General features: G+C 36.1%; 1 protein-coding gene across 7 annotated transcripts in view; it reads left to right on the forward strand.

Annotated features, from left to right (window-relative positions):
- The first annotated feature begins 7,863 nt into the window (after positions 1-7,863).
- Positions 7,864-14,616, forward strand: part of LOC139975077 (spermatogenesis-associated protein 1-like) — a 37,656-nt gene continuing 30,903 nt past the window's right edge. For 2 of the 7 annotated variants that reach the window (XM_071982698.1, XM_071982706.1), the window contains exons 1-3: positions 7,864-8,089; positions 11,087-11,193; positions 12,309-12,426. In XM_071982698.1, coding sequence (XP_071838799.1) covers positions 8,027-8,089; positions 11,087-11,193; positions 12,309-12,426 — 288 coding nt within the window. In that variant the 5' untranslated portion in view covers positions 7,864-8,026. The remainder of the gene's footprint in view (positions 8,090-11,086; positions 11,194-12,308; positions 12,427-14,616) is intronic. The other 5 variants (XM_071982719.1, XM_071982728.1, XM_071982712.1 and 2 more) reach the window with 4 other exon arrangements.

Raw genomic sequence — 14,616 nt, forward strand, 5'->3', positions numbered from 1 at the left:
GAAACACAAACATGTGTGTGCCTTCGTGTGCGCTTGCAGATGAGGACATTGTTATCTCATCTCCCTATACATGTAATAATGTACAGGGAGATGAGATATCGTGCTTAATCCAACATCACAAATGTGAGGAAGTGAGTCTGTGAGTGAGTGAGCAAAACGATGTGTCGCGAACTCCGCCTAGACAGTCTGATCAAGTTCAAGCTTGGTGGGTAGGTCCCTGACCATGCGGTAAACTCGTGCCTGCGTGATCGACGACGTCATAGGTCAGAGGTTAAGGTCGAGAAACCTAAAAATTGTTTTTAGCCATTTTCTGCTTGTAAGCATGTACGAAAAAGGCATGCAACCACCGATATGTAGAGAATGATGGGCCGAATCTTAGAATATGACATGTCAGATTAGGTGTTCAGGACAAAGGTCAATGTAGGTCAAAGGTCAATTTGGCATAAATTAAGCGAGAAAGTGTGTCGCGAACTCCTCCTACACCGTAATTCCGATCAAGTTGAAACCTGTTTGCGTATGTGCCTGACTATGTAACCGTGTGTCTGCGTGATTGATGACGTCATAAGTCAAATATCAGAGGTCAAACGTCGAAAAACCTAAAAATTGGTTCTAGCAATTCTCTGCTTGTAATTAGCATGTTAAACCACATGATATGTAGAGAATGATGAAACAAATACTACAATATTTCTTTTTGGATGTTAAGGATTAGGTTGAAAGGACAACTTAGATCAGAGGTGAAATTGGCCCAAATTTGATGCCTTGCATGAAACAACATTGATGGTTAGGTAGTGTACTATCGTAATATAGAAGTGGCCCAGTTACCCTTTCCTGTACACGACCCAAATTGGTACTGCAGCATTTTGTGACTAATGAAGTTAGAAACGTTAAAACAGAAGAAAGTTGTCTCTGAAGAGAAAAAAACTGCCATGTAGGATTGATGAACTATTTCATAACTCAAACATTCTGGTCTGTAACACTTGAAACTTTAAATAGAGTTATACTTATATATATATCACTGACGTGGACCCTGGATCTGCAGTCGATGGAAGCTGGGCCCAAACCTCCCTTGTAGAATGCATAAACTGTGTAGGCACAGCAATCATACGTCCGTTATGGTGGAGATGAGATCTGCAACTCCTTGGATAGCTCACTTTGTTTATATGTTTAGCAGCATAAGAACGTCCATATACTACAACGCCAAGAAAAACTAGATATTCTTGTTATTAATTTTTATTATTATATGAAATGTCAGTCGTATTTTGATCTTCATTCAAACGAGATACTCGAAATTCCCAGATTTTTTTATCGAGGTCAGTTCATTTTACAGATTGGTTTCCTGTTATCTTCTAAGGACAGGATGTGAGAGAAGAACCTTATCACGTAAGAAATGTTAAAGCAACACCCTCACCTTAAGATTAACAATAGATAAAACCTTATCACGTTTAGTAATGTTTAAGCAACACCCTTTCCTTAAGATTAACACTATAAAAAAAAACCTTATCACGTAAGTGATGTTAAATTAGCAACACCCTCACTTTAAGATTAACACTAAAAAACCTTGTCACGATAGTAACGTTAAAGCAACACCCTCACTTTAAGATTAACACTAGAAAGAACCTAACCACGTTAGTATAATGTTAAAGCACCACCCTGACTTTAAGATTAACACTAGAAAGAACCTTATCACGTTAGTAATGTTAATGCAAAAACCCAGTGTTAGTTTACCCAATAGGCAGATGAGTGAAGGACCTAGGGAACCCCATCGTCAAGGGGCCCAAATTTCAGGCAGCACCCAAGGTCAAATGACCCCCAATGGCCTCCATGAACACTTCAAAGCAAAACCTACCAAATAACTTGTTTGAGTTGTGTCTGCAAAAAGGGAATAAAACGAGTCGGGTTGGGATAGTAGGGCCGGTGTGGGCGCTATCAACCCATCTGAAAATGTTATAGTAAATTTGTTATATTTAAGTATCGGGCCTTTAGTCTACTTTACATATAAGGATAGGGCTGCAGATGTTGTTCCAGTACTATACCAGCTATTGTTCCTTCCAGTAGGCCTATTGGTATATATATGTCATTTAATCATGAAAGTAATAAAAATTGGGAACGATTTTTGTTTTTAATTTAATTAAATTGAAAAAAAATGTAACGTCATATGGTTAATGCATATTTGTATGATATTGTGAAATATTGCTTAATACCGAACATAAATACAATTTTTACGTTGATGTATATGTCCAGAGGCATACCCACTAACGAAAGAATGGATATAAACAATACATGTGACACACGTTCCATGTTCTAAACAAAACACTATTATTCAAAAACGGAAACTTGTTCTTGATAATATGGCCATTTGAGGAATCAGCGTAACCAATTTGCACTTATGATATAACGAAACAATAACAAAATCGTAAACCGATACCACATTGTGTAAGGCTTTGTTTGTTATCCGTTTTGAAAGAGGAACCTTTAGTAAACAAGTTTTGCCCCAACGTTAAAAATAGCCTGAGCTATAGACTTCCCATGTATGTAGGAAAGTAGCGTATATATGTGTGTGATTAAAGGCGCAATCTACAGGACAACAGAAGACAAAAAGAAATGATATTTAGTGTTAAATAATTAAAGGTGCAATATATGGATAAAGAAAACAAAAGAAATAGTATTCAGTGTTATTAATGAATTTAAATTCAAAGTTTGACTCTGAGGATTTATATGGAAAAACTATATTTATGAAGACAGTAGAACACCTGCCTCGGGACGAAATGATATACATTATAAGTTGAGCACAGACTGGCAGAATTATCTACAAATACATCCTATTCAACCCCCCCCCCCCGTCCAATCACCCCGTCAACCCCCAATCCATTATTCCATACGCAGTAATCCGGAGCACCAGGTTTTAAGTCATATTACGAGAAGCATATCTGAATAGTTGTATTATTTTCACTACGAATTCCCCGTTAAGCCGTCACGTGATTTACATATACATATATATAGATATATATATATACATATATATATATATATATATATATATATATTTTATATATTTATATACATACATATATCTATATATATGTATATATGTATTATAACATAACACACATGCGCATGGGTGGATTGAATCAATAATCGCTCATTAGTAAGGGTAGCCGACCTTGAGAGTGCTTGAAAGAAATTAATGATTTATTTATTGAACGGAAATTCATATTTTCTCTGGCAAAGCAAAGAGGAAGACCGATGCGATGCTGATGAAAGGAAAATGAAAGGAAATTATATACGAGAAGAAGAACAAGTGAAAGAAATAGGAAAAGCAAAGGAAAGAGGAAAAAGAAAACGCAAGTGAAACAGATAATGAAAAGAAAAAAAGAAATAAATGGCGGGAAGAAGAAAAGAAACAGAAAACGATAACTATAGAAAAGGAAGAAGAGTTTTTCATCTCTTTGCATCCGGGCCCCACACAGGCTAAGTGCTTCGTGTCACAATAAGTGGTCATTCCTCCGCCACAGCACCCTAGCCGTGCCCCCCCCCCCCCTCCCCCCTGAAATGCATCATGCTTTGACAGTGGACCCCTGCAGCAAACACAAAACGTTATCATAACATTTTTAAAAGAGCCTTTAAAATATGTTTTTATAATGTTAAATGTGGTGTTATAAAAACGTCGGCATAACGTTTTTATGAGATATTAATGTTATATTAATGTTATATTAATGTTTTAACCAAAAAAATGTTTTGAAATAATAGCCTGAAAAAGTTTTCGTGACATATTTATTACACCACAAATAACGTTATCAAAACAAAAGACGAAACGTTTTAACAACGTTTTCAAAACGTTTCTGTGTTTGCTGGGTGTACGGTGACTCTTACCCCCGGTTGTTGATGCAACTATCGCATATGCATTATCTCTTAGACTATAAAAGCTTTTTAGCTGAGCTATGGGCGATCGCGCGATTTCTGCCGAAATTCTGTCACTTTTTGCCGCCGTGTTTGAATGACTGGCATATCGTTCTTTTTCATTCGATTTGGCTGAAATTTCGTCAGTGGTGTGTGTAAGTTATGTTTTGCATACATGCGAGCATATATTATCAATTTAAAGGTCATTTGAGGACACGTGAGGTCATTTTCTGAAAACGTAAAAAAATGCTACTCCTCCTAGAGCGTTTGTCCAAATCTGCTGGAATGTTGTGGATATAAGTTTGAATGGTTGTGAATCAAAGTTTTCTCAGGAAAAAAATAAATATTGTCGTCATGCGAGGGTCCAAAACTTGGCCTTCTGAAGAGTTTTCAGTTATGATGAAATATAGGCCACAGATCATATGCAATTATATAATGGCAATTTTCACCGTTAATATATAGTATTCATGACCAGTATATGCGTTTCGATATGAAGAGCAAAATGTCTTCCATCTTAATTTACCCGTCATGCATTACGGGAAATAATTCCAGCCGTATAGGAGCTGACTTGATCAAGTCAAATATTTACTTGTTATTCAGGCTTTCTATCTATAGTTCAATTCAATTTATTTTCTCATTTGTACATAAATCACTGACAAAAGTAGTTATATCAGAGAAGTACATTATATTACATATGATGGAAACGAGAAAAACAAAACAATACTGTTCATCAAAGACAGTGACAGTAAAGCAATAAAATCAAACAGTAAAACAACTTGCAAGGAAAAAGTAAAAAAAAAGAAACTTGTGAGGGTAGTGTGCAGTTAGATTGAACATTTAGAACTTAAAAAATGATAATCTGATGATGAAGAAATATATGTGATTCTCTTGAAAAGAATGAAGTGAAGCGCTCGATCGTACATCAGGTAAAAAGTTGTGCCACATATTATATATCAATAATTCTGGAGAAGTTATTTGCCGTGTACAGTTTTCTTGACGTTTTACAGAAAAGAATTGAACATTTCGACGTCATTCTCTGGAACTTAAGGACTACTTGGCAGATTTGCCATTTGAAGTTTTCAACAGTTTACTCTAGAGATCAAACATGATGTTAACCAACTCGAAATCATTTGTCATTCCTAAAGCCGGATCTCGAAAGAGATACTTTGAACAGACTTTGTTAATGAAATAGAGGTAAACGACAAAGGCAAATATATATATATATATATATATATATATATATATATATAAATATATATAGCCTATATATATATATATGTGTATATATATATGTATATATATATATATATATATATATATATATATATATAAATATATATAGCCTATATATATATATATGTATATATATATGTATATATATATATATATATATATATATATATATATATAAATATATATAGCCTATATATATATATATGTATATATATATGTATATATATATATATATATATATATATATATATATATATATATATATATATATATAAATTAATATTACACGAAGCTGCCATGTTAGATACCATAGCCTGTTTCTTCGCTATATTTTCATACGCTTTCTTGTTTCCCATTGTCGATGGTGTTCTGGTGGCCAATATATAACAGATCGGACTTCGTAGTCCCAAGCAGGGACGTAGCCAGGGGGGGAGCAGGGGGAGCGACTGCTCCCCCCTTTCAGTGTCGATTTTTTTTTTTTTTAGCATGGTATTTTGTCAGTGCTCTTTTGATCTTGAATACTCGTCAGCTCCGTTAACTCGATTATAATCGTATAGTTACATTCACGCCTTCTGATTCAACTACTTACTTAGTTTTGCAGATGCAATTAGCTTAATTTAGCCTATAGCCTATAGCCTGTTACAAGCCTACAGTTGGCCACTGCGTAATAAAATCTACCTAACCGCACTCTATGGAATGTCACGAACCGTATGCACAACAACTTGACAACGATGAAAGTAATAATAATAAATAATTATTACACTGCTAACGATAATTGTTTTTAGGCCACTGCATATCTGGCTATATTACAAAATCTGATATTTTATATTGTCTATCAGTTAATTCGTCAAACTAAGTCCAGACATTGGACAATAAACAAGAATCATCCTACTGAAAAAATTGTAAAGAGCGCTATGTTTGTCTTTCTGATATATTATGTAAAAGAACATGTAAAAGAATTCAACAGGAAACAAAATCTGCTGATAATATGATATCATATGATCAGGGGCGTAGCCAGTATGTAGCACTGTAGGTCCGGGCCTATACACTTTTTTGGCCAAGTTATCTTTTTTTTAAAAACACCCATATTTCAAATCCATAGACTTGCTGGGACGAGTTTAAGATTCTAGACAGGAAAAACTATTGAAATGAACGTAGCGAGATTATGGCTAAATTAGGTGACCTATTCTTCTGTCATCTAGGCTGTCATTTCTATCGCGTGCCGTTTCATTCAACACTGTACCCGCCGAAAAAGACTAGGAACCGATCTTGTCAGTTTTTACCATCTAGTTAAGAACCCGTTTACGCAGATAATATTTCAGTTGAGAAAACAGTTGAGAAATTTGCATCAGAAGGCAATCGTCGGATAGCTCTCGCCTTCTCTTATTAGGCTAACTTAAACATTTACTACTTACAGTTGCATCAAAGACAGTTACTGGCTATAGTTGTATCAAAGACATTTCTGGCCTATCTTTGTATCTATAAGTATCAGAAGTTGAAAAGTACAGTAAGACTACTCTGTACATGTACCTTGCTAATTTTAAATGTAGTATGAATTACGTACTATTTTAACTCTTTTGTACACTCGGGAAGGGCTGTTTCCGGCCATCTGGGGGGTTTGTAAAACCAAAAAATGTTCTTGTACGCTCCGCGCCAACCGATGGTGGCGCTCCGCTCAGATAGTCATGTTTACAACTTTGAAAATCCATATCAATCGCAAAAAAGTGCTCCCCCCCCCCTTTTTCAAAATCCTGGCTACGTCACTGGTCCCAAGGTCCGTTTGGATTGTGTTGAAAGTGACGTAGTAGATATAGTTACGGTGTTGGTGAATACATAGTGACTATGGTAAACCTTAAGGCAACTCATACAGAATTTAGTCGCCCGCAAACATAAAGTTCCCGGGAAGTTCATCTGTACCTACAGCTACTAGTTAGGAGACAAACAGCCTTTTGACCTATTCATAACTGAGGAATAACACAGGGATGTTGAGTGGAGTCGTCATTGAATTCCACATGTTTGGTTTTATATCGTGAATTGGGGCGTCTAAAGTTTCTTTCTCTTGAACTCTCCGCTATTGGTTTCGAAGCAAGGCTTACTTTGCCCTTGAAGGCTTTACCGTGCAGCAAGGTTGGATGGAGTTGCCATCCCCTCCCTTCAAAATTTGAAAAAGAAAATAGCCAAATGCCGGGGGACACTGGCATATTGGATGGGGACTCTTGGTGGTGGTCCCTGAAGAGCAGGGATAAGGGACAAACTAGTTTGATAGAAGCCTGCTTTGAACCGACGATCTGTCAGACGGATTGGATTGGATTACAATGAGATATACTTGAAGTGCTAATGTCTTACCCCTTGGCATACACTTCACGTACCCATTTAAAGCAGCTTGTATATGATATAATTGCAACTTTACTTGCCATCCCGAAATGCCAAGAAAATGGAAACAAATGAACGGTCGATATAAAATTATATTAACCTATACAGCCTCAGAAACATATGTTCAACAGTAAACATTTCATAATTACTTATCATAACAAATGCTAACATCTAGTCTAGCCAATGTAATCCTACATAACATTGAGATCATATGCACGTAGGAGAAACGTTAACCTTGGTGTTTTTAAACCCTTGAGGTAGTCATGTTTTCAAAAAATCAATACTACATTGCTCGATATTTACTTTGACAGTGTCGCGGCACTGCGTGTAATAATAAATCGTAAACACACATGTCATTGTTTATGGAGCGCTGTGGTAACCAAGTCACGTGACCATACTTAGCGACTGCTCGTCATTCATTTCTTACCGCTAAGCTGTGTAAATATTGAAACTTTTTCAATATAGCGAAAATGTGTGAAATTCTACGATTTAGTGTGTGTCGGATCAGTCTCGCATTTAATTGATGGTGGTAACTACTAAGATGAATTCGGCTCCTTTACCACCATTAAGACCGGATTCGGAACAGGTTTGTCACAGTTTGTGTGATGTAGAACAGGTCCCATCACTAGTTCAGGCTAGGATAGGAAATATTATGAACCACTTAGGGATACCCCAAGATCTCTTTACGTTGTAAACACAATAGGCTAGGCTACTGTAGGTCAGAAGGGTAGGCCTTCGTGTGGGATGGGCATGCTACAAATTAAGATTCGTTCAGGAGTAGACTAGGCCTACACTCACATTTAACAACAGAGTAGGCAGGTTAGACCAAACAGTTTTTGTATTTTTCAGTGACCGTTGCCCCACTCTATGAATTTTATGTAATCTCATTTCAGTTAAATGGCAGATGCTTGATAATAATTACCTAGACTAGATGCTAACTTTCCGCTTTTAAAAGTAATGTTGAACTCATATGCATACAGCATAGTTAAGCAAAACTTTGTATGTAGCGAGGTGGTTCCACTTCCTTCCAGTTATATTATTTCTACATAGCCTATGCCTATCTAGCCTTTGTAAGATCTACCAAACATGCGCATCTTCTTAAATATATATCTAAAAAATTTAAGCCCTCGGACGTAATTCTGGGCAATTGCCCTGTCAGTATCTTCACGCAAAGTGGCGCAACACCGGAACCTATTGTGATGGAGTCTACTTAAAAAGAACTGGATGCATCCGAATGGGTTGATATACTATCCTTTGCAGGGAATAAGTTATTCTAGCCTAGCCTATATCGTATCACAAAATGCTATGCCACAAAGTGGTCAAGTTGCTATGCAAGTGTAAAGATGTATAGCTGTTTTCTACATTTAGGGACCGGAGAGAAAATATTCAGAGCTTTCAAAACTGCTACACAAATTTGAACACCCAATTATTCCCTATATTTGCTTTGTTTTAATGCATAGAACAGGTAGAGAAGAAAGTTCTAGAAATAATAATATTGGGGATATTTCTTTCATTCTTTAACTTGGACACAAACAAGTAATAGGACTCCAACAGATGTTAGTAAACTAGAACAGAAAATAAGTAACCTGAGACAAAGAGTGATGATTTGGACATAGCTTTGCAAACTTACATCATCGTTTAGCTTCAGTTTTGAGAGACTTGCTATAATTACGATCAAGTCTCGAAATCTCCGAAAGTGCGTCATAATAGGCCCCTTGACTGAAACCCAACTTAGGCCTATTTGTATTAACTGCTATACTAGGTCTAAGCCAAAGTTCTTTGCTAGCCGCTCTGTTCTAGGCGAGGAAGTGGCAGGTTGGTAAAATAATGGTGAAATAAATCATTTGTAAAAGAAGCTCTTTTGAGCAATGTTCCAAATGCATTAACAGAAAAGTAACATATGCTTTCCTTTAAATGTCTCAAATAACAGCATTTGTTTACTGTTAATGTATTAAATTCATACATGCAATGAATCTTATATGTCATTTCAGCATGCACAAGCTCTACTATCCCCAACCCCCCTCGCTTCAAGATAAGAAGAAAAATCATGTTTTGACAAACTGAGTCTATCAATACTTAATGAAATAAGCACCCACCAAGTTGTATTTTTAAATATAAAACTGTTTGGAAAGGAATGCTGTCGTTATAGCATATAAAGATTATCGATGGATTTTGTTGTCACAGACAGTTGAGTGGATGGATTTCAGTTATTGCGTGGGATGATTGATCTCATATTTGTACTGAAATCTACTCAAAATGTATCTCATTTAAAGTGTAGAGAAAAAAAGGTTTGTGAATATATTTGTTACTTTGCTACTACCCCTCTCCCTCTCCCCCCCCCCAACCCATTAAGTTCATTCTGTTTGGTCAAAATTGTGAAGTATGATGTTGCAAAGTGGGTTTGCAACTTGGTAGTAAAATGTGAACAAATGAGTTGTAGGGTATGCTTGAATCTTTAGTTTATAAAAATTTAGTGGAATCCATGGAAAGGAAGAAAAACTTGAAACAAGTGGATTTTTGTTTTGTTTTGGGTGGTATTATACTTTGTTCCAGTAAAGAAGGTGTTCAAAACCAATCAGAGCACAGTATTAATTACTTAATTAAATTTTGAGGGAAAATGGGAATTTTCTAGATATGAAGATTTTAAAACTCACTGTAACTCTGTACACCAAAATTACTGTTGAAAAGCAGTGAAATAATTTTATGATACTTTGCGTGTATAGTCTGTAGGGATGTGTTCTTGCTGTAAGCAAACTTTGTTCTTAATCTGACAATTGAGCAGGTTTCCCAGCAACAAACCATATGTAATAATATTGTAGACGGACAGAGTGCAATTTCACAGCAATTTCACCTAGCAGTCAAACGTTTCCTCTACTTATAGATAGACCTGCTGTCTTTTTGATGACTTGGTTAGTTTTGCCAGTTACAGATGTCAGAAAGTAACTGGAATGAAGCAAGATATATGGCCACTGAGATGCTTTCATTCTTAAAAAATGTTCACTTTAAATTGCTATTTTGTCAGATTTATTAATCTGGATTACCATGAGCTATTCCTTGCTACAATTTGTGGGTCATTAATTTCATACATGTAAGCTTGTTATTCAATTCTTAATAGTACAATAAGAAAAGTTTCAATATTACCTGAGACTGGCATTATTTATATTTTTTTTTATATCAACAACTGTTACAACCTGTATCTTCTACCAAAAAAAAAACATTATCTTTACCGCCATTTTTAATTCATATATACCTTAGCTGTGGCCGAGTGGATAAAGGCGGTGGCATTTGAAGCAATGAGGCTTAGCAATTGGGAGGTTCGGGGTTCGATTCCCGGCCGGGTCATAGTTAGGTGGGTTTTTCATCCAAGAGCAATCTACGGTTTTCCCATCTGAAATGACTTTCTGAAATTGAAAAGGTTCCAAAATTTGAGTTAAATTGTTGAATTGGAAGCCACCCGACGTGTAAGTTGTAATCCATAAGCCCTTGCGGGTTTCTTCCACATATGTGGTCGCTTAAGCGTCGTAAAAATAACTGCTGATTATTATATTATTATTATTATTATACTATTATTATATATTTTCAGCTGGTGGATCTGCATGTTTACCAAGTACCAGAAGAAGTCTGGAATTTAAAATATAGGAGTGCTTACAACGAAGTCATCAATGAAACCATATCCATTGGCTTTGTCAGGTACTCATTTTTTGTTTGTTTGGTGTCTTGTCTCATTTCTGGATGAGCAGATCTATGTGAGACAACTTATGAGACAAGACAGAGATATACTGACTTCATATTGCATGGTTGTCGTGAAAATCTTGGGAAAGCTTCAACTTTCCAGAAAATCAAAAATTAAATGGCGAGTTTAAATCCATAATGTATATATTTTTTATGATAGTTAGTGTCTTATATTTCTTGTTGGAATATGGTGCTGTATATTGCACTAAACATGACCAGGGTTTCACCTGGGATTTCTCGTGTGACAGGCGGTAACCGGTTTGTGACACTTGAGGGCGTGACCATATGTAATTCGAGGTGGGGGGGGGGTTCTGGGGCAGGGTAGCCTGGAAAAGGTTTGTTAAACATTCTAATTTTCATCATTCTAACAATACTTTGTATGAGAATGCTATTTTAAATAGTCAGAAAAAACTTTTATTTGTTGCTATAATTTAGTGTTCACAGCCAATATACTTCAATATCAGATGATGGCAAAGGCTAAAACTTGTTGGATTGTCAGTCATTGCATTTTTTTTTAATTCCGTCTTTGAAACAGTGAGGCGGCGATGTTGGTAATTATTTTTGCCAGACAGTTGCAAAAACCAGAGAGGCAGCCACCTCACAAAATGAATAGCTTGCATGACTAAACATTACCCTGGCAACCTAACAGTAAAGACCAATTGATGGCAACTTGTTTCATAACTAAAATGTCCAACTTGATAGCTCATGCTTGATAGCTCAGTTTGTAGAGAACAAGGGTTTGGATTTATTGGTTCAAGTCTCATTTTAGCCAATAGTGGCTTTTTTCTTCAACATATCACATCAGCCCTGGATAAAAGTATTTTCCCCTCTTTCAAACTGATTTATAAATTATGTTTAATTTATTTTCTGTTTTTCTGTTATTTTATAATTAATTCATATTGATTTGGTTATTAATTATTAGTTATTAATTAATAAAAGCAGGATATTGGAAACATACATTCTTTGTGCTGTACCTTTAAAGGTCTTCTTGATAGTATATTTTAACTCTTTTGTAGAAGGAACTGTTTGTTTAGCAGACAGAATTGTTGATATTATGTTTCTCTGATTTTCAGAGTGTGGCCAGAACTATCAATATGGAACCTACGGACTGAGTTACTTAATCAGCTGGGTCCAGACTGTGTACCTGGGGAATTTGTTTATGTTAGAAGTGTTGGCAGGTGCTTGACGAAGGTAAGAGTTTCTTACAGCCTTTTGTTTTTTATTTACCATTGTCACCCTCTCATTACCTTTCATTACCATTTGTTACCTCTGCAGGTAAGAGATATAAACCATACTCACAGAGTATGGGCTAAATGTATATTTTTTCTTAAGAGAGTTTTTTTTCTGTTCCATTGCCAAAAAAACCCCCAAAACAACAAGAGTTTCCGTTAAAGGTTTTCACATCCCATCAAGGATGTTTACAGGCCAAATAATATTTACAACATGCATGTGGAAAAGTTAATCAAAACTAGTGATTTTCTCACAATTAGTCACGTAAATTGGAGGCTTATGGAACACAGTTTCAAGCCCGGATAGGGATATTTAGCCATGACTTAAAGAAATGCATCACCACGTACCTGTCCCCACAGTACTTCTGCACTATTTGAGCATATAGACCTATTAGATTATCAAAATATTGTTCATATTGGGGCATGTTTACCATACTAAGAAATAACCGTGTATGGTACAGCACCTACATGGAGACACTCGGTTTAAAATATGATGATTGTAAATATTAAGATTGTATAAAGTTTTAAAACCTGCTCAGGAATAAAAAGAAAAAGTGCAAACCCATGGGTGAGAAATACTTTGGCCAAATTTTGACAAGATACCAGTATCTCCTCTAGCTAGTAGCATCAATCAGTCTAAGTCTTCAAGTAACAGACCTAGATTCTATTCCATCTGTAGCTGATGTGAATTTGGTAAAGTTCTAGCACAGTGTCACCACAGACCTACCCCTGGATCCAGACCCCCAATCTTCCATTTCTGTTCCAATCCAGCATTCTAGAAGATCTATCGTACATTGTGAGATTTTGCTAATCTAGTCTTTGAATAAACTTCTATTTGGACTGAAATATTTACACTTGTTATGTACAACTTTCAGTTTCCTGTTTCATAACATCTACAGTAGTTATTCTCTTTAGAAAAAAAACTTTCTTTTTGGACTGGAGCGTTAACCTGTCTCCAACCATCACACATGCACTCCACAATCTTCCCAAATTTACATAAATTGGACCTAAAGCTTTAGCACTGTGACACCCCGTACCTGCCACCCTTACTCCAACCCCCGCCCCCCCCCCCCCCCCACTGACCCACTTTGTGTAGCAGGAAGCCCCCTTTCTCTTTCAGGTTAAACTACCATTCTCTTTACATGTATTCATTTCCTAGTGGGACTGGAGCAGCAAGACAGTTTTTTGCTTTTTTCCAGGACTAAAAAGTAGACTGTTTTGACAGTCATTTCTTAATGGGGATTAGCAATACTTCACTCACATTTTTAAAACTTCACGTTTTTTTTGCTGCACTTTGCATTTATTGATCTGCTCGATGAAGAATATCTCGTATCACCTGCAATAATTTCTCGTGTATCTTGCCATTTCGATTTATTTATTCATACCTTTGTCTATGATGTGACAACAGTTCTTGTGTTTTGCCATCTCTCGTGGATCAGATCTTCGCATTTATTCACTTGTGAGATTTTTTCATTGTTACCAACCACTCAAAGAATAGTCCATACAGGATTGTAGCTGTATTGTTGCTATGGTTACCAAACCACTTCAAGTAGTCTTCCTTTTGTAGTAAACCAAGGACAGGAAACAAAGATGTAAAATCTTCTTTATTGATTAATTGCCATTAAAAGATTGAGATATTAATATAGCTCTTGAATACATCTTTGGGAAGTGAATCATCCATCAAGGAGGGACATATTGGATTTCTGTCCCTCGTTAACAATAGATCGGCATACAGTAGGTTAAACATCCCCAATTTAGAAAATGTGCGTTCACACTTTGGTACAGAAAATGTTGATTTATTGATGGTGTGCTTTATGAAGAGGTTCACGCCGTCTTTAGGACTCTGACTGAATATGTAACATAGATTTGACAGTATCCATGGATACCAATGTGTGCAGTACCTGCATGTACTGTCAAGATTAGTGAAGGAGAGGCAACAAATTGTAGATCATGGTAAAAAACAGGTGATAAATGTTATCAATATTGAATGGAGGTATGATTAATATATACTGGAAACTGACTTTTGTCTCAGACTTCGAGTTGTCAACATCATGCCACAGTAGATCTTTGAAGACATCATGTTAATTTATTTCCATCAGGGAGTCATTTATCAGTAAATGCAGATGCTAATCGAAGCAGGGTCTGATGTGAA

This window comes from Apostichopus japonicus, chromosome 2 (genome assembly GCF_037975245.1).
Source record: "Apostichopus japonicus isolate 1M-3 chromosome 2, ASM3797524v1, whole genome shotgun sequence".
NCBI classification, from domain to species: domain Eukaryota; kingdom Metazoa; phylum Echinodermata; class Holothuroidea; order Aspidochirotida; family Stichopodidae; genus Apostichopus; species Apostichopus japonicus.